The sequence below is a fragment of the Coregonus lavaretus genome (assembly GCF_964263955.1).
Source record: "Coregonus lavaretus genome assembly, chromosome: 31".
Lineage (NCBI taxonomy): Eukaryota > Metazoa > Chordata > Actinopteri > Salmoniformes > Salmonidae > Coregonus > Coregonus lavaretus.
Genome location: NC_140018.1, coordinates 16,015,886 through 16,036,771, shown reverse-complemented (window position 1 = coordinate 16,036,771; position 20,886 = coordinate 16,015,886). Strand labels below are relative to the sequence as shown.

The following is a 20,886-nucleotide window of genomic DNA, read 5'->3' as shown; positions in this document are numbered from 1 at the left end:
CCTGCCATCAATGGCTTAACATACATTTTATGACCAATACAGCAAATACAATATAGCTTTTTATTTTGTACATCTAGTTTATTTGACATGGTAATGTCTGTCAATGCTCAGGATTTGTTTACATTACATTTCAAGTCAAATAAAGGTTCAAATGTAACTGAGCCATAAGCATGGCTTCTTGTTACATTGACAAATAAAGTTAAATGCCTTAATTAGCAATACAATGGAGTTAGTGAGCATCACGTGGTCAGGTTCCTGTTCAACAAAATAAATATATCAACCAGTCTTTAAAATATTTCATGTGTATCTGAGGTAAGGCTTGAGGAAATAATACAGTATGGTACATACAGTAACAAGGCAATGCTTTAAGTCTGTTAATATATATACATACAGCTCTTAGGTGAACTAAAATGAAATAAAATAAGTAGACCTTAAGCACACCAAGCAACACAAACATAGGCACAGAAACATGCATACAAACACACGATAACATACGCACTATACACACATACACATGGCTTTTGTGTTGTGGATATGTGGTAGTAGAGTAGAATAGGGGCCTGAGGGCACACACTTATTATGTTGTGAAATCTGTTGCGAATGCATTGTAATGTTTTAACAATTTTTTTAACTGCCTTAATTTTGCTGGCCCCCAGGAAGAGTAGCTGCTGCCTTGGCAGCAGCTATTGGGGATCCATAATAAATACAAATACAAAATACACCACTCAAGCCACGAATTCATACTGTGTAATCAATGAATGAGTTGTAGTGCAGGGTAGTACAGTGTCTCTTGGTTAAATTACAGTAAGTATGAATGTTAAAATGTCTACTTGACCAGGATCAAGGACAAAGGGGAAGAAGAAGCAAAGTCAATATCCAATGTCTTTTTTACAGCTTTAAACTACCTGTAAACATGGTTGAGATCATTTAAAAAATCATTTAAATAAAACTCATCTGCTAAGTGCTAAGTGAGATCTAGCTGGAGAACAGGTGGAGCGCCATTTTCTATAATAAACCCAATGAATACGTTTTCAAAAATCCTTCATACGTACATAAAACATATCTTTTTTTGTAAAACACTATAATCAAATCTATGGTTTCTTTACATGTGCAACAAAGAGAGGCAGTTTCTGTGAGGCAGTACCCCTTCCTCTTCCAATTCAAGCATCATAGCAGCTGTTGACATGTCAGTGGCTGGTGTCAGTGGCTGGTGTCAGTGGCTGGTGTCAGTGATGGTGTCAGTGGCTGGTGTAGCCCTTCAGTGCATCCTGGATGAACTTTAGGCTGCGCTTGTAGAGGAACGAGTCTTTCTTCTCAGGCTTGCAGATGTTGAGGTGATCCACATCCACCTGGACCAGGTCCCCAATGCCCAGATCTGAAACCGGAGTAGTCTCAGAGTTAGGAAATTCACATGGAAGAAGTTCAAAAGTTCAAGAATTTGAATTGAAAGAAAAACCTGAATTCATAGGTACATTTTAGATATAGGGCACATGTGAATATGTTCTACAGAATGTATTAATTGACAGCAGCCTACCTGCTGACTGCATTGGCACCACCAGTATCTTGATCATGGGGCCGATGGTGGTGGGCATAGTCTCTGCAAAACTCAGCACATTGAACTCCCTGTCCTTGGCCATGTTCAGGAAGTTGTCATTCAGGTCACGCAACGCAGGAGAGTCTGGGAATGAGGGAATACGTATAGACGATGATGCAAATAACATCATAAACAGGAGTATGTTCGTTATCTGTAACACAAATGGATGCAATGCAATGGGAGGCTATTACTATCTAAAACACTACTGTTAAGAATCGGTCTTTCTAACCTGACCTCCAATATAATCACAAATGACTTCTGTCCATACCTCTGCAGAGCTCCCGGACCTCTACGGAGGGGAAGAGGAGGTATCTGACGTTGACAGAGTACTCTGCCATGAAGGTGCCGTGGTGGGGCACACTGTAGAACATGACGCCCTTGGTGTTCTTCATCAGTTCTCTCATGTCTGGGTCTCTCGATGCATCCAACAGCATCTTCTTCACCAGCAAACCTGATAGGAAATGTTAGAGGTTAGAGAATTCGAAACTAACAGGTGTTTGTCCATTGTCAATTTTTTGCTAAATAGTAAAAGATAGCTTACCTCCCATGCTATGTGAAACCCAGACCACAGGCCTGTCTCCTACTCCTGCTGACTTTAGCTTCTTCAGCAGCTCTCGACTCCTATAGGCCAGAGACATCCTAAGGGCACAGACATACAACAGTATCAGTAGAGTTGTCACCAGGAATGTCTGAACAATACAGTAATATGGTCACACTAAGGAAGTTGAGGAAAGAGAAGACACACACCTCTGGTTTTCAACAGGACACTTGGCTCTCCAGTCACTCAGGTGAGTGTCATACTCCACAGATAGAACCCTCAGGTTGGGGCAGTCCGCAGCCAACCACGACTGACCAATGGGGAGGGGAGAGAAAGAACCAGTCAAAGAGGGAGAGGACGTCGGTGAGCAGGCTTGGCTTCATATGACTCAAACATACATTCTACATCAGCAAAGGTGACATATTCTCCCATCTGGTGGTAAAGTCATGAGTACTACAGTGACACATAATAAATCACCCTCTACCAGGTGTTACCTTGGGCCAGCACTCTGTGTAGTCCTCGCTGGCCCCCGCCGCCTTCTCCTCCGTAGGGTCACAGTCCTGCTGCCGCCACGTCTTAAAGGCCGCCCCCAGGAGCCCGTGGACAAAGAGAACATCCGCTTTGATTGGCTGGCTGGAGACAAAACGCATAAAAAAAGGGGAGTGGTTGTGTGAATATGGGAAGTACAAAGACATTTTATTATTTGACAGTAGCTAGGTTTCTATCCAATTGGCGACAGATTTTTATGCGAATACTCTAGAATTCTGCATAAAGAAAATATGCACTTTTTCTCACCAGTGGTGAGTTTCTTTTTGCGGCTAAAAATCAGTGCGTGATGACGTAGTGCACACAAAATGTACTTTTTTCGCTTAAGTTTTCATGTACCGAATAATAATAAAATGTTAATGTGATTTCCATTGGATTTTCAACTCTACCGATAATTTTGTCACAAAAACGGTTGCATTAAATAGCAAATGTGCTTACTCTGGTCTTGGCATGTGCGCTCTAGCCAACAGCTAGCAGATACAGTGTGGGTAGGCTGTGCGGTTAGGTTAAACAACACAATGAGATTATTATAGATAAGAGTGAGAATATTTTTATTTGTCGAACAGCAGTCAAGCATCGATCATCATGTCACCAGAATAAGACCCTCAATATTTATTGGAAATGAGCATCAGGATCACAGTGCACTTTCAACACCCTGTGAAGTTCATCATAACTTATTTCATCTGTAGCCTAATAAACTGCATTTCCCCGAGTTGTAGTGGGAGGACCACACAACATACACTACATGACCAAAAGTATGTGGACACCTGCTCGTCGAACATCTCACTGACTTGTTGGAAAGGTGGCATCCTATGACGGTGCCACGTTGAAAGTCACTGAGCTCTTCAGTAAAGCCATTCTACTGCCAGTGTTTGTCTATGGAGATTGCATGGCGGTGTGCTCGATTTTATACACCAGTTAGCAACGGGTGTGGCTGAAATAACCGAATCCACTAATTTGAAGGGAAGTCCACATACTTTTGTCTATATAGTGTATCATCGCGTGACTTCGATATGATGGTTATTATATTAATATTTGAGCATAAAGGCGTTTCCACCGCCATCTCGCATAATACATTTTACAGACACAAAAAGATCCTACCATGTCAAACAAACAAATTATCTGTCTGCATTTATCAAATTGTACCGAAACTTCCTGTTTCCATCACAGCTGTCGTGACTTTTTTATTTATACGGTATGACTTTACTCGCATAAAAACTGTGGATGGAAACGTCGTTAGTCACAATGAATAATGTGTACCTGGTTCGGCACTGGGGATGTAACACGTAGACTCCATCCTGGTACTTCTCCTTGACCGTCTCCCTGTCCAGGTTGGCCAGAGCCCGAGCAGCATGAGACGCCTGCATGATGTGTGGAGACTGCATCATCTCCGCTAGCACTGACACCCAACCTGCAAGGTAACAGAACATCACATCCGATAGCCAATAATAATGGCACTAGTAACAGAACATAATCCGATAGCCAGTACCCCTGACACACTGAGTGGAGAGCTAGCACCCACCTGACACACTGAGCAGAGAGCTAGCACCTACCTAACACACTGAGTGGAGAGCTAGCACCCACCTGAGACACTGAGCAGAGAGCTAGCACCTACCTGACACACTGAGTGGAGAGCTAGCACCCATCTGACACACTGAGCAGAGAGCTAGCACCTACCTGACACACTGAGTGGAGAGCTATCACCCATCTGACACACTGAGCAGAGAGCTAGCCCCTACCTGACACACTGAGTGGAGAGCTAGCACCCATCTGACACACTGAGTGGAGAGCTAGCACCCATCTGACACACTGAGCGGAGAGCTAGCAGCCACCTGACACACTGAGCGGAGAGCTAGCACCCACCTGACACACTGAGCGGAGAGCTAGCACCCACCTGACACACTGAGCAGAGCTAGCACCTACCTGACACACTGAGGGGAGAGCTAGCACCCACCTGACACACTGAGCGGAGAGCTAGCACCCACCTGACACACTGAGGGGAGAGCTAGCATCCACCTGACACACTGAGGGGAGAGCTAGCACCCACCTGATTGTACTATGGCCGGGTGCACACTATCGTTGAGAGCCAGGTTGCCGATGATGCGTACAATGTTCCTCTGGATCTTCGGGGAGTCTCTGCGGAGCTGGTAGACCCTCTGAAGGAGATGCAGGCCCCCGTTGGCCACGATGTGGTCGCAGTGACTCTGGACCTAGAGGACAGACATACAGTTGTTAGAATGCATTTATACGCTCTTAATATCCCCTGATAGTGTCAACGACTGTATCCTATTATATGAGAACCTTGTGGTTCTGTTATGGTGAGTTACAAGGTATTGATGAAAAATATGTTCATGCAACTTGACAATAAAGGCTAACAATGTTTAGCAAAAGTCCCTTGACAAAATGTCTGCTTGAGTTACAAGTGGTTGAAGCAAAATGTTACAGAACCTTGGAGTGCTGCACTAGGGCCTGCAGACAGAAGGACTCAACCTTCTCAGTAGGGACAGAAGTGAGGCTTTGGGCATAGGGCAATCCATTCCCCCCAAAACACCACAGACCCCCCTAAAACAGAGAGATCCAGTTATCTACCTAAAATCGTGAGTATGTATGTATGTATGTATGTATGTATGTATGTATGTATGTATGTATGTATATGTGTGTGAGCATCTCTTACCCTCTGTGCGGCCAGGGACTGGGTACTCTCCCTCAGGGCCAGTGAGGTGAAGTACTGGACACACTGGTCCACCTCAGACTGGGGGAGAGACGCCAGCAGCTGCCTCAGACCATCCTCTACAGACAACCCCTAAGGAGAGGGCCAAACAAACACACTCACATTAAAACACACACAGCACCTTTATACACAATCATTTGAATCCCCATCAGTGAGAGATACCTACATCTTCCACCCCAGGCAGAACAGGCGGAGACAGGAAGAAGCGTTGGTCCACCTGAGAGGTGCGGGCCAGACCCAATGCCGTCCTCTGGTCTATGGCCTGGGCTGCTGTCTGGTACTGGTAGTCTGTGATGGACAGGGGAAACGGACCAATCACTATCATTCGCACACATTTCACATGTTTACAGGTTGAAAGTGGTGATGTCTCACCTTGCCAGTGGTGGTTCTGGGCCAGCTCCTGTACAGCTGACAGTCTGGTGGTCCTATTGGCTGAACAAGCCCTCTTCAACAGGACCCACAGCGCCACCTCATGAGGGTCCGCATCCATACGACTCAGGTGCTCTGGCATTCACAAAAACAGTTACAATTTACACTTTTATGATGGAAATATGGATATTTATACGAGCATGTTCTTACATAATATATTTAATTTGAAATACATTTAAGAACTACATCTAAATGACCAAGGGTCTAATATAATCTACAGTAGAAACAAAGACAATCTACCACCTAATTCCATCAATCCTTATTCTACTACTGTACTACAGCAATGAGACTGCAGACCTGCTGTTATCATCGGCCTGGCAGCCGGGGCAGCTATCAAGTGCCAAACAGTAAGGTCAGAAAAGGTTAATGTTAGAACAGTTTTTAATGTACAATCAGAATCTGCAGTACAGTCCCCATTGTACAATTGAATTACATAATGTCTGCACATTCTAAAGCATTAAGGAGAGGGGAGGGGGTTCAGTCCACACCTGTGACTGGTGATGACTCAAGTGTAAGAATACACACAAAAGTACATGCATGAAGACACACACTAAAGTTTGCATTCAAACCCAGGAAGTGAGGGGCAGGTATTTCCTGAGGTGAACACGTTGTCTCAATAACAAACCTACTGACGTCCACCCGTGCGTCTGAAATACCCCAACTGAGCTTTACCCGGTGCTTGGAGGATGAACACTAATGTTTCTATTCACAACACTGACTTTTGCTTTCCAGTACTAGCAGAATAGGAAGTTTAAATGCATGTGGTACAACAACTAAAGTATTGTGTGTAGCTTTAGTAAAATTAAAACTACAAAAACAATACTGCTGTTGTGAATTTAGTGCAGTGTATGAGGAAACTACTTTCAGTGGATCTTTCTCACCATCCAGAGGCCTCAGAAGAATCCTTGAGGAAATTTCCAGAAACCTCCTTGCTGCTTTATGAAGTTCTCTCCTGGCCTTATATGTGAGCCCTGAAACAGATACATGGGTTTGGTTACAATCAGTAATTAACATGTTATAACACAGTATTTTACACCTCAAATGAACTATGTACCAAGGTATATCTGTAAACTTCTCCAGGCTGGACCTCTGGTTGACCTACCTGCACATTTGCTAGTAAAATTGACCAAACAATAGGCTCTTAGCCTGTAAATCTTGTTCTAAAATGACAGTTGTTGCTTGCTTCTGTTTACTGCTTCTCTAAACCGTTTCCTATCTGTCTTGGCTGGATGGTCTGTTTTCATTCACAGCAGCCTTGGCCAGTGGAAGTGAGAGCAGGGACCAGACAGGCTGAGCTACAGTACCCAGGAGGGAGTGCAGAGGGAGGAAGGAAGACTGTCGTCACTGGACAACTGGACCTGGCATAAACCCATCAACAACTCTTCCTCGTAAATGAAAACTCAGCCAATATATTTTGTGACAACATGTACCACATGTAGGCCTTTTGTTGAGTAGACTCTTGAGGAAGTATTGGGGCATTCAAACGTGTTCCAAAACCCCCTCAATTTTGGGTTGTAAACCAGATAGAGGAAAGAAAAAGCACATAACAACAAGTCTCAGCATTCCCTATGTGGAATATCATGTATGTACTGATAACTATTGTTATCAGAGAGCACATGACAGCGCCTTGTCACAAAGCCCAGGTGAGGTAAATGACATACTCTACCTGTGCCAATGTTCTCCTGCTCTTTAGAGGGCGTGGCTGACAGGTAGATGTAGGACTTTAGCTTTTCCTGCTGAATAGCCTGCATGTCGATGCTCACCGCCTGGTTCAAGGAAACCACCTCGTATGTTATAAACACACAACCCCTGAGAGAGGAATGAAGCCATAGACAAGATATACAGTAGTTAGAGCAGATAGGGGATAGAATGTCTCCATACCCAATGAACCCAACCTAAAATAACTTAGTAGGTCTGAGTGTATATGTGAAGTGGTTATTATCATCTTTACCTACCCCAATATGACAGCTCCGGTCACCTTTGCAATTTTCCCTGAAATCAAAACATAAGACAAAGATGTTCTTTTTTAATTGCTAAGGATATTAAAGAAAACCAGATGATCACACATTATGTGGGTGTATCGGCTATTTGATAAGTGATCATATTTCCTTATTGAGTGTGGCTTGTGAAGGGGGACAGCTCAGTCCCAGAACATACTGATGTCCCTCCACGGCAGCACCTTCTTCACACCAGGGCCAGTGGTGCTGCTCAGCCTCCTGCAGCGTATCATACGGAGTGCAGCCACAGACATCCTCTCTCTACACACATTCACCCAAGAAAGAAATCAAATGAACCAGCAAACATAGCTACAGCACTATTACCGCAAATGGCTGAGAGAGAGAAACTACACTACAGTACCCTGAAGAGCATCATCAATGTATGTGAAAGGGGAAGTTATTTATTCGTAGTTTCAGAGGAGATGTGATAGCCTCGTCCCCTGTAGCTCAGTTGTCAGAGCATGGCGCTTGCAACGCCAGGGTTGTGGGCTCGTTTCCCACGGGGGGCCAGTATGAAAATGTATGCATTCACTAATTGTAAGTCTCTCTGGATAAGAGCGTCTGCTAAATGACTAAAATGTTGTTGTTTTTAAAAAAAAATTTAAATGCGGCTAGAGATGTGACAGGTTAGCCAGCAAGCTACCGGTTGGCTAGTTAGCTAGCTAACTTAGCTACCTCTATAGACAAGTCAAGGTGCCTGGCCCTGGCTAGCTAGCTATGTTCCCATTTCAGAAAAAGAGCAGCCACTTATTTTGCCGATGGGTAGTTCTTTGATCAAACCAATTAACTTGTTGTAGACAAACATCCAGTCTGTGACATGATTGAGCAATCGGATCAACTTGGGTCACGCGTAACTTACCTAACGTTACATAGTAGCTAGCTAGCTAGCAAAAAAACTTGGGCAAATGTAACGTTAATTATACAGCTGAAGTTAGCTAGGGTAGCGTAACAGACAAACAAACATGAGATTGTAACCAGGCTTGAAGTGATGGGTGTAGTTTGCTAGATATTATACCAATTTACCTTATTTCGAAGATTTAATTTGTGTATTTTGAAGGGCTAGTAGAGAGCTTCCTCTCTCTCAACCCCAACCTTTGTCAGCTGTGTTATGAAAAAATAAAAAACAGCGCTACCGTAGTACCTCAAAGCAGATTTCTTTCTCCAGAACTCCAACTACCGTAATGCTCATTAAACACGAATTAAACAAAATAATGGAGAGGCGTTCCTATTTCTATGACACGTGCATTTGTTTTTGTCTTATGTCGAGACTTGACGCATGTAAAATATGAAATACCTCCCAAATTAAATGTTCAACTGTTTCTGAGGTTTATATTTAGTAAAATAACAGGGGGGATATATTCATTTGAATTTCATGCTCGTTTTATTATTTAAAAGTGTAACATGAATTGCATCATTCAAGTCATGAGTGTGTCCCGAAATTGATGGGTTTATTGATCCCCTCGCCAGTCTGGAAGTCACCCTCGGAGTTTCGTCAGGCCCTCCGAGGGAGTTGGTAGGGGCTAGGCGGTGGTTTTGGATTCAACCTGCATTTTGAGGATGATGTCTTGAAGATAATTGTTTGGGGGTGTGGTCAATTGTTCTAAGAAGGTCACTGGCAGAATGACGGCGGTACACTAACCCAATGTTAACTTTTATGCCTTTCCCAAACCACACTGAAACAATATCGTAAACATAGTTCATAAACCTAACCTTAACCCTTACTTTAGTTTATTTTGATCCCTATGCCTAAATGCCTTAATATTATTCTGCTGGTCTGTCACAGTGGAGGCTGCGGAGGGGAGAATGGCTCATAATAATGGCCGGAACGGAGCAAATGGAATGGCATCAAACACCTGGAAACCATGTGTTTGATGTAGTTGATACCATTCCACTGATTCCGCTCCAGTCATTACTACGAGCCCGTTCTCCGCAATTTAGGTGCCACCAACCTCCTGAGGCTGTTCAATATCCACTTACTTTAAATGGGCAATCTGGGATTCAAATATCAACAAAGCCTACACCCCGCCACTTTTTTAGTAAATGGCTGAGGGATGGGGCTGAAGAAATGTAACCATGCTTTTTCTGTGGTAGACTGTCTCTTTGGCCATTGTGTAACTGGGCACCTAAAGCCCTGACCTCTTACATTTCAGTCCAGTGAAATAATTCCTTCCTCAGGAAACAGTGAGAGGGAGTCAGTCAGAGATATGTCAGTTTGCCAACCAGAAAAGGGTAGCCTATAGACTGGACACTGGACAGCATTGGCACCAAATAAGGGCACAATTATGTGATTCCAAGTCTCTGGTACAGATTATATTACGTTTCATATTCAGAATATTTACAATTTCTTTCAGCATTTTATTGTGTTAAGTTATGATCAATGTCCAGTAAATTCCAACCAAAACGGTGACCATTTTATAAATCAGATCCATGACAATCATACATACTGTACATACACATATTTAGCAGATTCCCTTGGAGAGTAACCCTCATTGGATCATAGTAGAGGTTTGTGTTTCTTCATGCAAACATTGTCTATCCATATCATTTTGCATGTCCAAGCTCACAAATAGAAAGCAGTCCAGTTACATGGGTGGATTGGGTTGGTTCATGATGGAAATCAACATGAGTTCTCAATCTTATAAATCTCATTAGACACATACACACACACATTCGCACACACATTCACACACACACATCCACACATGTACAACAAACACTCTGTCTTATCTGAAAATAAACATGATACAAGGCCATCTCTTTCTTGCTCACAAACACACTCTTAAACAGGTGACACACACACACATACACACACAAGCAAACACACATAGACACATATATTAGCATTAGGGCTCTTTATTTTCCCCTCGAGTCAAACATATCCAATTGTTCTAACACCCATTGACAACCCTGGGCTCAGTCAGTCCACTATCAGCCTGGACACATCCATCACCTCCTCAGGTGCAGGTCTCCTGGTAGGCCCTTATAATGCTCTCATAAGCAGGAGGTGGGGTCTGTGTGGCATGGAACCCCCTCAGACTACTACTGCTCCAGAACAACTCGGGCCTGGGTGGGGTGGCAGCAGCCTGGGCTGCGGTTTGGTGGGCTGCCACAGATGATGTGGTCAGGGTTGGAGTGCGAGGCAACGTGGTCTGGCTCCCCTCCTCAGCTTCCCGGGCAATCTGGCTGCACTGAAGGAGTGGGTGAAAGGTGGAGGCCCTGAAGCTGGGTTTGCGACCCAAAGGGTCAGCCTGGTCTGGGGAGGATGCCTGGCGTTGGAAGCTGAAGGCAGCGCTAACCAGGCTGTTGTTGCTCCGCCGGTCGTAGCTGCTGTTGCGGTTGAAGCCAGGCCGGGCGCGCGGGGAGATGCGGGACGGGCGAGGTGGCCGGCGGGTGATGCTGCCCGAGCCGGCCCTGCGACGGGACATCCAGGTCAGGACCACATAGACCAGCACCCCCAATAGGATGCCCACCGCAATGGACACACAGAAAGCTATGATCAGGGAGACTGGGAAGGAGAGAGAGGGAAGGGGCCACTTGTTATATCTTGGTTTGAGGGAGACATAGAGTAAGAGTTTTTGGACACAGAAGAGGTTTATATTCAAAAGACCTGTTGAAAACTCACTATTATCTAGCATCATCATTAGACATTCAATAGACACCTTCATGCTCGTAAAAAAATAAATATGTTGTCACACTAAAAACTACAACTCTGAAGCTCTCATAGTAAAAGTGTTGTGGTTTATAGTCTGTGGAGGGAACGGTTTTCAATCTGGACCCAGCCCAGATATGTACTGCCAAGCCCACAACAAGTCACTATCCTAATATCAACAATGCTGTTGATGATGTACTAATAGAACTCTGCCAAAATGGCACACCACAACCAAATAATCGCAGTCTTTCCTCTATGGTGTTTATGAGACCAAGTCCTCCAGAGACACAAAACTGATTACATCTCCTTCCCACAAAATAAGGATCAACATTTTGTTGTCTTTGACTTGCTCCCTGAGATGCTATGGTCACCATATGTGTCTCTCTGAAAAGAGAGAAAGGAACAGAGGACAAATCCCAGTGGACCACAGCCAGCAAAAACAAATCACTTGCCTTTGGATACAGTTAGGTCTTACGAAGTGTAAATGTACTCTGCTACCTCTACATAGTTTTTCATTTTCCTCTGTTGGAAAAGGGAAAAGCAGACATGAAGTCATCTGGAAATGACATTTGGGAGGATGGAGGAAAAAATACTAACAGAGAGGAAGCTTTGCAATATTGCTGATTTTATGGGTCTGTCCTTGTCTTGCGTCTAAATACTAGTCTGTAAGGTCTGATAGATGCAGTTTTGAATGCATTATTTATTTTCCTGACAAAATATTCAACTCAAGTACTCTCATCCTCATTAAACCTATACATTCCAGTGAAAACAGAGAAGTGCCGACAGAGAAACCACAACAGAGGAGCAGAGGAGCAGCTGAGAAAGAGAGAGAGGTGAGAGAGAGAGAGAGAGAGAGAGAGAGAGTTGAAAAAACTCACCAACATCAAATGACTGAAGTATTTCCAGAAAGAGATTGGTGTTGTTTTCGGCCATAACTTTCTCTGCACTGTCAGAGAAGAAGATGAGAGAATGTTATGCATCCAGTAGCTCTCCTTGGCTTCCTCACGTCTCTCTCTTTCTTCCTCCTGCCTATCCCTCCTTCACTCTTTCTCCTTCACTTTCTCTGTTTGCCTCTCTCTCTCTCTCTCTCTCTCTCTCTCTCTCTCTCTCTCTCTCTCTCTCTCTCTCTCTCTCTCTCTCTCTCTCTCTCTCTCTCTCTCTCTCTCTCTCTCTCAGAGTGAGAGAGATCAGCCCAGAGGAACTCAGCTACACAGGATTCCCTCCAAAGCCGGGCTGGCGGCTCTCTTGTTTGTGGAAGCGGAAAACTTCACTGTCACATTTCCTGCTTTTCTGCGTAAAATTAGCAACGGGTCTCTCTTATCTGTCCAGGACAGAGTTCCTCCTGGAGGGGCGGGAGGGGGGCTGCCGTAATCACTTCCTGTCCCATCATTTCCTTACGTTTGATGAATGAGAATAAACAAATTCACCCCTCCAAGACCCAAACCAGCCCCCCCTCAATCTCCCTGTCCCCGCTTTTGTAATGGGACAGTCAGCTACCACCTCAGATTACGTTTTTTCCCGAAATGATAAACATTGTAGTTTTTCTCATTTTCTCCAGTCCACCACAGCAACCACAGGTGACAATTTCTTCAAGAGCAACACTACCAATTACAACCTTGGGTCTGAACGTTGAAGCTGGAGTCGAAACCCCCGAAACCCCCGAATGGTGTTGATTAAAACTAATAGACAAAAAAGTTATAACATAAATAGTATTTCTATTTGCTGTAAAACAACTCTTGCATTTTTTTGTTATATATATCTGAGCATACGTGCTCTGGTTTTCCAGCCCCATTGTAAGTACTGTAACCTCACTTTCCACAGTGTCTGCCAGGTCAGTGGTGTCTGCATGGGCCGTTCCAGGCCAGGCCTGCGTCGGTCATAGAGGTCCAGTAAAAACACTAGGCTCTGATAAGATAGAAAACCAGGGCCACAGCTCAACACAACACTCAGTCCCTCCCTTGTTTTTTTCACTCTGCCCTTTGTGATTTTCTCCCTCCGATCTAAGAGGACTGGATAGGTGAAGGAAATACTATGACCCTGCCTATCCCTCCTAGAAGGCTAGGTGGTGGAGCTATCAGTATATTGCTTTGACTATCCAATCCATTCAGATCCGCAAAGGTGGTCAGAGGAAAGGGAGCAAGTTTTCTATTGGAATGCAGCCTTTAGTATAGCAGGGAACCTCCTGGTCCATCCTGGTCTTGTGGTGTCACGTTCGCTTAAGGAGGAGGACCAATGCGCAGCGTTGAATGCGTACATATTATTTATTAAACGGATCACCCGATCAAAACAACGAACGAAACGTGAAGTCCTTCGATACACACAAACCAAAAGGAACAAGAAACCACAACACAAAGTGAAAAGACCGATAGTTAAATATGGCTCCCAATCAGAGACAACCAGCTGACACTCGTTGCCTCTGATTGGGAGTCACTCAGGCCAACATAGATATACAAAACATAGACTTACACACCCTGGCTCAACATAACATAGTCCCCAGAGCCAGGGCGTGACAGTACCCCCCCCCCAAAGGCGCGGACTCCGGCCGCGCCAAACAACCACAACAGGGGAGGGACCGGGTGGGCACTCCGCCTCGGCGGCGGATCCGGCTCCGGACATGACCCAGGCACGGGTTGTGCTGGACTGACGACGCACACCCCTGGCTTGATGCGTGGAGGAGGAACGGGCCGGACCGGGCTGACGAAGCGCACCCCTGACTTGGTGCGGGGAGCAGGAATGAGCCGGACCGGGCTGACGACGCACACCACTGACCCGGTGCGGGGAGCTTGGACGGGCCGGACCGGGCTGGCGACGCGCACCACAGACTTGGTGCGGAGAGCAGGAACGGGCCGGACAGGGCTGACGACGCACACCACTGGCTTGGTGCGGGAAGCTTGGATGGGCCGGACTGGGCTGGCGACGCGCACCACAGACTTGGTGCGGAGAGCAGGAACGGGCCGTGCCGGACTGACGACGCACACCACTGGCTTGGTGCGGGAAGCTTGGATGGGCCGGACTGGGCTGGCGACGCGCACCACAGACTTGGTGCGGAGAGCAGGAACGGGCCGGGCTGGGCTGTCGACGCACACCGTAGGCTTTGTGCGTGGAGCAGGAACAGGCCGGGCTGGGCTGTCGACGCACACCACTGACTTGGTGGGAATGGCAGGAACAGGCCGGGCCGGGCTGACGACGCGCACCACTGACTTGGTGGGAATGGCAGGAACAGGCCGGGCTGGGCTGACGACGCGCACCACTGACTTGGTGGGAATGGCAGGAACAGGCCGGACCGTACTGGGGACACACACCACTGGCCCCACGCAGGGATCAGGAACGGGCCGGACCGGACTGGTAACACACCCCAGTACCTCTCGCCGTGCCTCCACACTTTCCCTCTCCTCTGTGCCCAGTGGCCCCCCTAACCTGGCGGCCTTCTCTGCCAACGCCTTGCACCGCTCTAACCCGTACACCTGCTGGCCCGACGTCGTGAGCCCCCCCCTAAAAATTTCCTGGGGGTCTCTCCTCCCTCTTGCCAGACTCGCAATCATCTCCTCCCACGTCCATCCTCTCTCCTCGTCCCGCTGCTTGATCCAGTCGAGGTTGCCACGGAGATCTGCCAGCGATGGCTCCTGAACACGCTGCTTGGTCTGGTTAAGGTGGTTTCTTCTGTCACGTTCGCTTAAGGAGGAGGACCAATGCGCAGCGTTGAATGCGTACATATTATTTATTAAACGGATCACCCGATCAAAACAACTAACGAAACGTGAAGTCCTTCGATACACACAAACCAAAAGGAACAAGAAACCACAACACAAAGTGAAAAGACCGATAGTTAAATATGGCTCCCAATCAGAGACAACCAGCTGACACTCGTTGCCTCTGATTGGGAGTCACTCAGGCCAACATAGATATACAAAACATAGACTTACACACCCTGGCTCAACATAACATAGTCCCCAGAGCCAGGGCGTGACATGTGGGTTCCACCCCTTCCCCCTCCCTCTCCACTGGCAGAGGGAGGGCTGGGTCTCGCAGGGACTTCCTCTCATTGTTGCCCTGTCTTAAACCCATCAAAAGGAACCAGCAAACCCCTACTATTCCCTATCAGATGGTATTCAGAGGTATTGTGTTTTGTTCAATCACACAGTGGTTGCAAAACCACGGGGCTTGTCTGTCCACATACAGGTGGAGGAGGTATTCTTTAAAACAATGTGTTTATTTATGTTCTACTAAAGTTTAGTACCAGTACTGATTAGCATTGTTTAACAGTGTTTGGATGTGTGATGGATAGTTGCAGGGTGTGGGCTTGATCAGGGATTTTATGAGGAAATTCTACAGAGCAAATAGAGCAATGCAACCTCTCTTTAGAATCAAAGTAGCCTACTGTTCTGTACATACAATGACAGGTTTATAACCTTGGTCTGGGAAACCATCAGCCCTTGATGTCTGAAAGAAATTCACAACCTCTCCAGAAGCCTGGGACACTGGGCCTATTATTCTTAGATGTAAAGTCCCCTGTTTAAGGGACCTGCGTGGTTCTGGTACCGGTTTCGGACGACATTTTTGCTTATAAATCGATCTGTGGACACCGTAGATCAAAATGGCTTGCATTGAGTGATAGCCCTGGTTCCCACGGACACAGTAATATACTTTTTGCACCTGTGTGACGTAGGATGTGAAATCTGAAACCACTTGAAGCTGGGATGTCCCTCCTACCATTTCATTCGCTCTTCCAACTGTCCATCCACTCCTGGCTGAACCCTATGTCACAGCCACTGACAAAGCACATGCCTGCAATCTTTACATAGTAGCGCAGCAGAAGACAGTGGGTTCGAGTTATAGCCAATCTAAAATAATTCATAGGTTTTAAACAAAAACACTTTCTGTTTGTCATATATGGACAAGATGAGATATGAGATGAAAAGCAAGTTCCTAACTAGTTCAGGAAGCCAAGCTAGAGCTCTGTGTGACATTCACAGTGGTGGGGGCAGATGTTTTGAGATGTCTATTGAGTGCACGCGTACACATTTTTTTATGGTCCTATTAATAAAGGCATAATTTAAACGGTAAAAATGAATTACTTTTTAATGTGGCATGAACACAACCTGTCTTATTTTTTATTTACAGTCTTGTCCTATCGCTGCAACTCCCCTACGGATTCGGGAGAGGCGAAGGTCGAGCGCCATGCGTCCTCTGAAACATGACCCTGCCAAGCCGCACTGCTTCTTGACCCACTGCTCGCTTAACCCAGAAGCCAGGTTTTTAGACAGTGTGTCAGAGGAAACACCGTCCAGCTGGTGACCGAAGTCCGCTTGCAGGCGCCCCGGCCCGCCACAAGGAGTTGATAGAGCGTGATGGGACAAGGACATCCTGCCCGGGCAAACCCTCCCTAACCCGGACAACACTGGGCTAATTGTGCGCCGCCTCATGGGTCTCCTGGTCACGGCCGGCTGTGACACACAAAACCCCATAATGACAAAGCAAAAACAGGTTTTTATAATTTTTTGCAAATGTATTAAAAATAAAAAACTGAGGGCCTCCCGTGTGGCGCAGCAGTCTAAGGCACTGCATCACAGTGCTAGAGGCGTCACTACAGACCCGGGTGCAAACCCGGGCTGTATCACAACCTGCCGTGATCGGGAGTCCCATAGGGCGGAGCACAATTGGCCCAGAGTCGTCCGGGTTAGGGGAGGGTTTGCACAGCTATTTTCAGGTCTCTCAAGAGATGTTCGATCTGGTTTAAGTCTGGGCTCTGGCTGGGCGACTCAAGGACATTCAGAGACTCGTCCCGAAGCCACTCCTGCGTTGTCTTGGCTGTGTGCTTAGGGTCATTGTCCTGTTGGAAGGTGAACCTTCACCCCAGTCTGAGGTCCTGAGTGCTCTGGAGCAGGTGTTCATCAAGGATCTCTTTGTACTTTGCTCCGTTCATCTTTCTCTCCATCCTGACTAGTCCCCCAGTCCCTGCCGCTGAAAAACATGCCCACAGCATGATGCTGCCACTACCATGCTTCACCGTAAGGATGGTGCCAGGTTTCCTCCAGACATGACGCTTGGCATTCAGGCCAAAGAGTTCAATCTTGGTTTCATCAGACCAGAGAATCTTGTTTCTCATGGTCTGAGAGTCTTTACGTGCCTTTTGGCAAACTCCAAGCGGGCTGTCATGTGCCTTTTACTGAGGAGTGGCTTCCGTCTGGCCACTCTACCATAAAGGCCTGATTGGTGGAGTGCTGCAGAGATGGTTGTCCTTCTGAAAGGTTCTCCCATCTCCACAGAGGAACTCCAGAGCTCTGTCAGAGCGACCATCGGGTTCTTGGTCACCTCCTTGACCAAGGCCCTTCTCCCCCGATTGCTCAGCGGCCAGCTCTAGGATTTTAAAGAATCTTCTTCCATTTAAGAACGATGGAGGCCACTGTGTTCTTGGGGACCTTCAATGCTGCATACATTTTTTGGTACTCTTCCTCAGATCTGTGCCTCAACACAACCCTGTCTTGGAGCTCTATGGACAATTCCTTCGACCTCATGGCTTGGTTTTTGCTCTGGCATGCACTGTCAACTGTGGGACCTTATATAGACAGGTGTGTGCCTTTCCAAATCATGTCCAATCAATTGAATTTACCACAGGTGGACTCCGATCAAGTTGTAGAAACATCTCAAGGATGATCAATGGAAACAGGATGCACCTGAGCTCAATTTCAAGTCTCACAGCAAAGGGTCTGAATACTTCCGTAATACATTTCTAAAAAACTATTATGGGGTATTGTGTGTTGATTGATGAGGGAAAAAAAATAATTTGATCCATTTTAGAATAAGGCTGTAACGTAACAAAATGTGGAACAAGGGAAGGGGTCTGAATACTTTCCGAATGCACTGTATTTGCCTGTATTTACTCTCAGATTCGAAAATGCTAATTAGCATCAAAGAAGACATCATGTAAGACTACAAATCTATGCAAGCTTCATCTCTATCTGACACCTTTGCTAACAGTTATTGTGTCAATTTAAAACTTGCACATGACAGTTAACAGAATTGTCAAGAAATGTAGCCAATTTTGGTAATGACTAGATTTAGCTAACATTAGATAGTTAATCCAGAGATTCTTACCTTTGCCTCGATTCGGCGGTCTCATCCAGATCATCATGGCATTTGTAGTTCTTTATGATAGCCACATTAGCAGCTAATTAGCATTTCATTTTTGGGGGGTAAATACAGGCGAATATATTGATAAAAGTCACCTTATGTCACGGTTTCGGCCGAGGCTGCTCGTCCTCCTTGTTCGGGCAGGCTTCGGCGGTCTTCGTCTCCGGAGTACTAGCTGCCACCGTTCGATGTTTCATGTTTGTTTGGTTTTGTCTGTTTGTAACACCTGTCCCTTGTTAGTGTTTGATTGTGTTCCCTATTTAGTTTCGTCATTTGGGTCAGGTGTTATGTGTGATTGTTTTTGTCAGCTGTTCGTGTTCATGGGATTTTACTCTCTTTCTGTGTATTTTGAGAGTCCGCACTGCGTGCGCTTTTCCTTGTTTTACGCACTGTGTTGTGTGCGCTTTTGTCGTTCTTGCCTCCCGGTTGGGTTGGCTATTTTCTCCTGTTTGGAGTTGTTTTGCACCACTAAAAGACTGTTGACGAACTCTTGTGTGCCTGCGCTTGATTCCCTACACCACATCCACACTCAGCGTTCGTGACACCTTATCCTAGAGAGATTTACACGGCTATCAAAATGTCACGCTAGGGTAAGCCTACAAGAAACAAAGCCCTAATTGTAAGTGTTTCTAAAATCCCCTATGGTAAAAATGAATGGTGGAAAAACAATTGGAACCATTTCCTTGTTTGACCTCTAGGTTTTATGGGTATTATGACTCATACTGGGGTACTCTATAGGGATCCTAATAAACTAAACTAAACTTGCATTTACCCTCCACTAGGCCTACACTACTGCTGGTAGCCTACCCTTTCAGCAGAGACAATTTTACACTGTAGCTCAGTTGGTAGAGCATGGCACTTGCAACGCCAGGGTTGTGGGTTCGTTTCCCACGGGGGGCCAGTATGAAAATGTATGCACTCACTAACTGTAAGTCGCTCTGGATAAGAGCGTCTGCTAAATGACTAAAATGTAATGTAGAACAGGTAGCCTACATTCAATATAATACATGAGTTGAATCAAAACTTGTTTTACACCCTAGTTCATGAGTTGTCCATAATTCATGAGTTAATGCTTGGAGTCTTCACAGATCGCGTGACATAAAACACTACCTTTCTTTCCATACATTAATTACATTTATATGACAGTGTTATTTGTCATAATTAGCATTTAACAATTGAATTGAACATTGAACTTAAACTCTGCACGAATCATGGATCTTGGAGATCTTGAAAAATGCACTGCAAGTGTAACTATGCCTACGTAATATTTCATTGTTTCGCTGTGAAAACATTTCTCCTAGGTACACAAATCCAAAATAATGTAGGCCTATGCCATTGCAAAACCGAATGCTTCTAACCGAAAGAGTCAACTATATGCCTACTGTCATTAACTTATAGGCTCTTGTTGGATGGATTGGATGCGCATTGGTGTCTAGCTGTAGACAAGTTGTCTAGTGATATTGTCAACCATGATCAACTGATCCAGCAAAGAAAACAAATATTGATAGAAAATAATAAAGCAAAATAAATGGTCTACTACTTCTGGCCCCGGATGGCACAGAGAACACCAGTACCTGCCCACACCTGAAAAACAAAGCAACGAGCGCTCTAAACAGCTGACTGACAAACAATAATAAATCAACAGATAAATCTGATGCATTGGAATAAAGTTTTTTTTTTTTTATCAAGGATGTATGGCAAACAAATGGCAAAAATGAGGAAGTACAAAGGAAAATCTATGCGTAAAGCCATTTATTTATATGTGGACAGCGCTGCCACTTAAAACTAAATGGTTTAAGGAGGTGGGGGTGTTTGTTTAATTTGGAAGCTTTTATTTTTAATATTTACCACTGTAAAAGTTAGGTACCACAGCATTTTAAACAAATAGGAGAATGGTTAAATTAGCATTATTTAGAGACCCCCGCAATGTTGGACTTTTGTTGCATTTAGGGGAGCTAACGTCTCATTCAGGAGAGGTGAGACCCCCCTGGCGCCCCGGTAATTTACACTATGCAGGTTAGGAGAGCATTTTCGCTAACCCTAACCCTTTTCCTAACTTTAACCTAATTCTCCTAACCTTATACGTTAATTATCCTAACCTGCTGTGTAAATTCTCCTAACCTGCTATGAAAATGTCACTTCCGGTCTAGGTGTATCTAAGTGGCGTGTTTTTAGCATAGAGATAGATAGAGGACATCTTTATATCTGTGCCATTATAGCATCTGTGACAGCATGGGCAGTGTCTTTGAGGCTACAACCCAGGAAGGAATC

At 45.4% G+C, this 20,886-nt stretch overlaps 2 protein-coding genes across 2 annotated transcripts; both read right to left on the bottom strand.

Moving 5' to 3' along the window:
- Positions 1-732: 732 nt before the first annotated feature.
- Positions 733-8,946, bottom strand: serac1 (serine active site containing 1). The gene is made up of 17 exons (XM_084149391.1): positions 8,859-8,946; positions 7,996-8,096; positions 7,794-7,830; positions 7,505-7,647; positions 6,720-6,809; positions 5,782-5,913; positions 5,576-5,697; positions 5,353-5,481; positions 5,127-5,240; positions 4,726-4,888; positions 3,939-4,089; positions 2,627-2,765; positions 2,342-2,442; positions 2,136-2,233; positions 1,863-2,045; positions 1,535-1,678; positions 733-1,375 (listed from the first exon to the last, which is right to left on the bottom strand). Exons 2-17 carry the CDS (start codon positions 8,087-8,089, stop codon positions 1,239-1,241), a joined length of 1,977 nt encoding a protein of 658 aa, XP_084005517.1. The 5' UTR covers positions 8,090-8,096; positions 8,859-8,946; the 3' UTR covers positions 733-1,238.
- A 1,235-nt stretch (positions 8,947-10,181) lies between these two features.
- On the bottom strand, positions 10,182-12,571 carry myct1a (myc target 1a). The gene is made up of 2 exons (XM_084148791.1): positions 12,363-12,571; positions 10,182-11,340 (listed from the first exon to the last, which is right to left on the bottom strand). The coding sequence occupies exons 1-2, from the start codon at positions 12,415-12,417 to the stop codon at positions 10,790-10,792; spliced, it is 606 nt and encodes a 201-aa protein (XP_084004917.1). The 5' UTR covers positions 12,418-12,571; the 3' UTR covers positions 10,182-10,789.
- Positions 12,572-20,886: the final 8,315 nt, after the last annotated feature.

What these genes read in the sequence shown, in the direction of transcription:
- serac1 (XM_084149391.1), bottom strand. Translation starts at nt 8,089, where the DNA reads ATGTCTGTGGCTGCACTCCGTATGATACGCTGCAGGAGGCTGAGCAGC. An exon ending in AGTCCCTGGCCGCACAGAGG is followed by an intron (nt 5,241 to 5,352) that starts GTAAGAGATGCT and finishes TCTCTGTTTTAG; the next exon opens with GGGGGTCTGTGGTGTTTTGG. An exon ending in GGTCCGGGAGCTCTGCAGAG is followed by an intron (nt 1,679 to 1,862) that starts GTATGGACAGAA and finishes CCTCATTCCCAG; the next exon opens with ACTCTCCTGCGTTGCGTGAC.
- myct1a (XM_084148791.1), bottom strand. Translation starts at nt 12,417, where the DNA reads ATGGCCGAAAACAACACCAATCTCTTTCTGGAAATACTTCAGTCATTT. An exon ending in ACTTCAGTCATTTGATGTTG is followed by an intron (nt 11,341 to 12,362) that starts GTGAGTTTTTTC and finishes TCTCCTTCCCAG; the next exon opens with TCTCCCTGATCATAGCTTTC.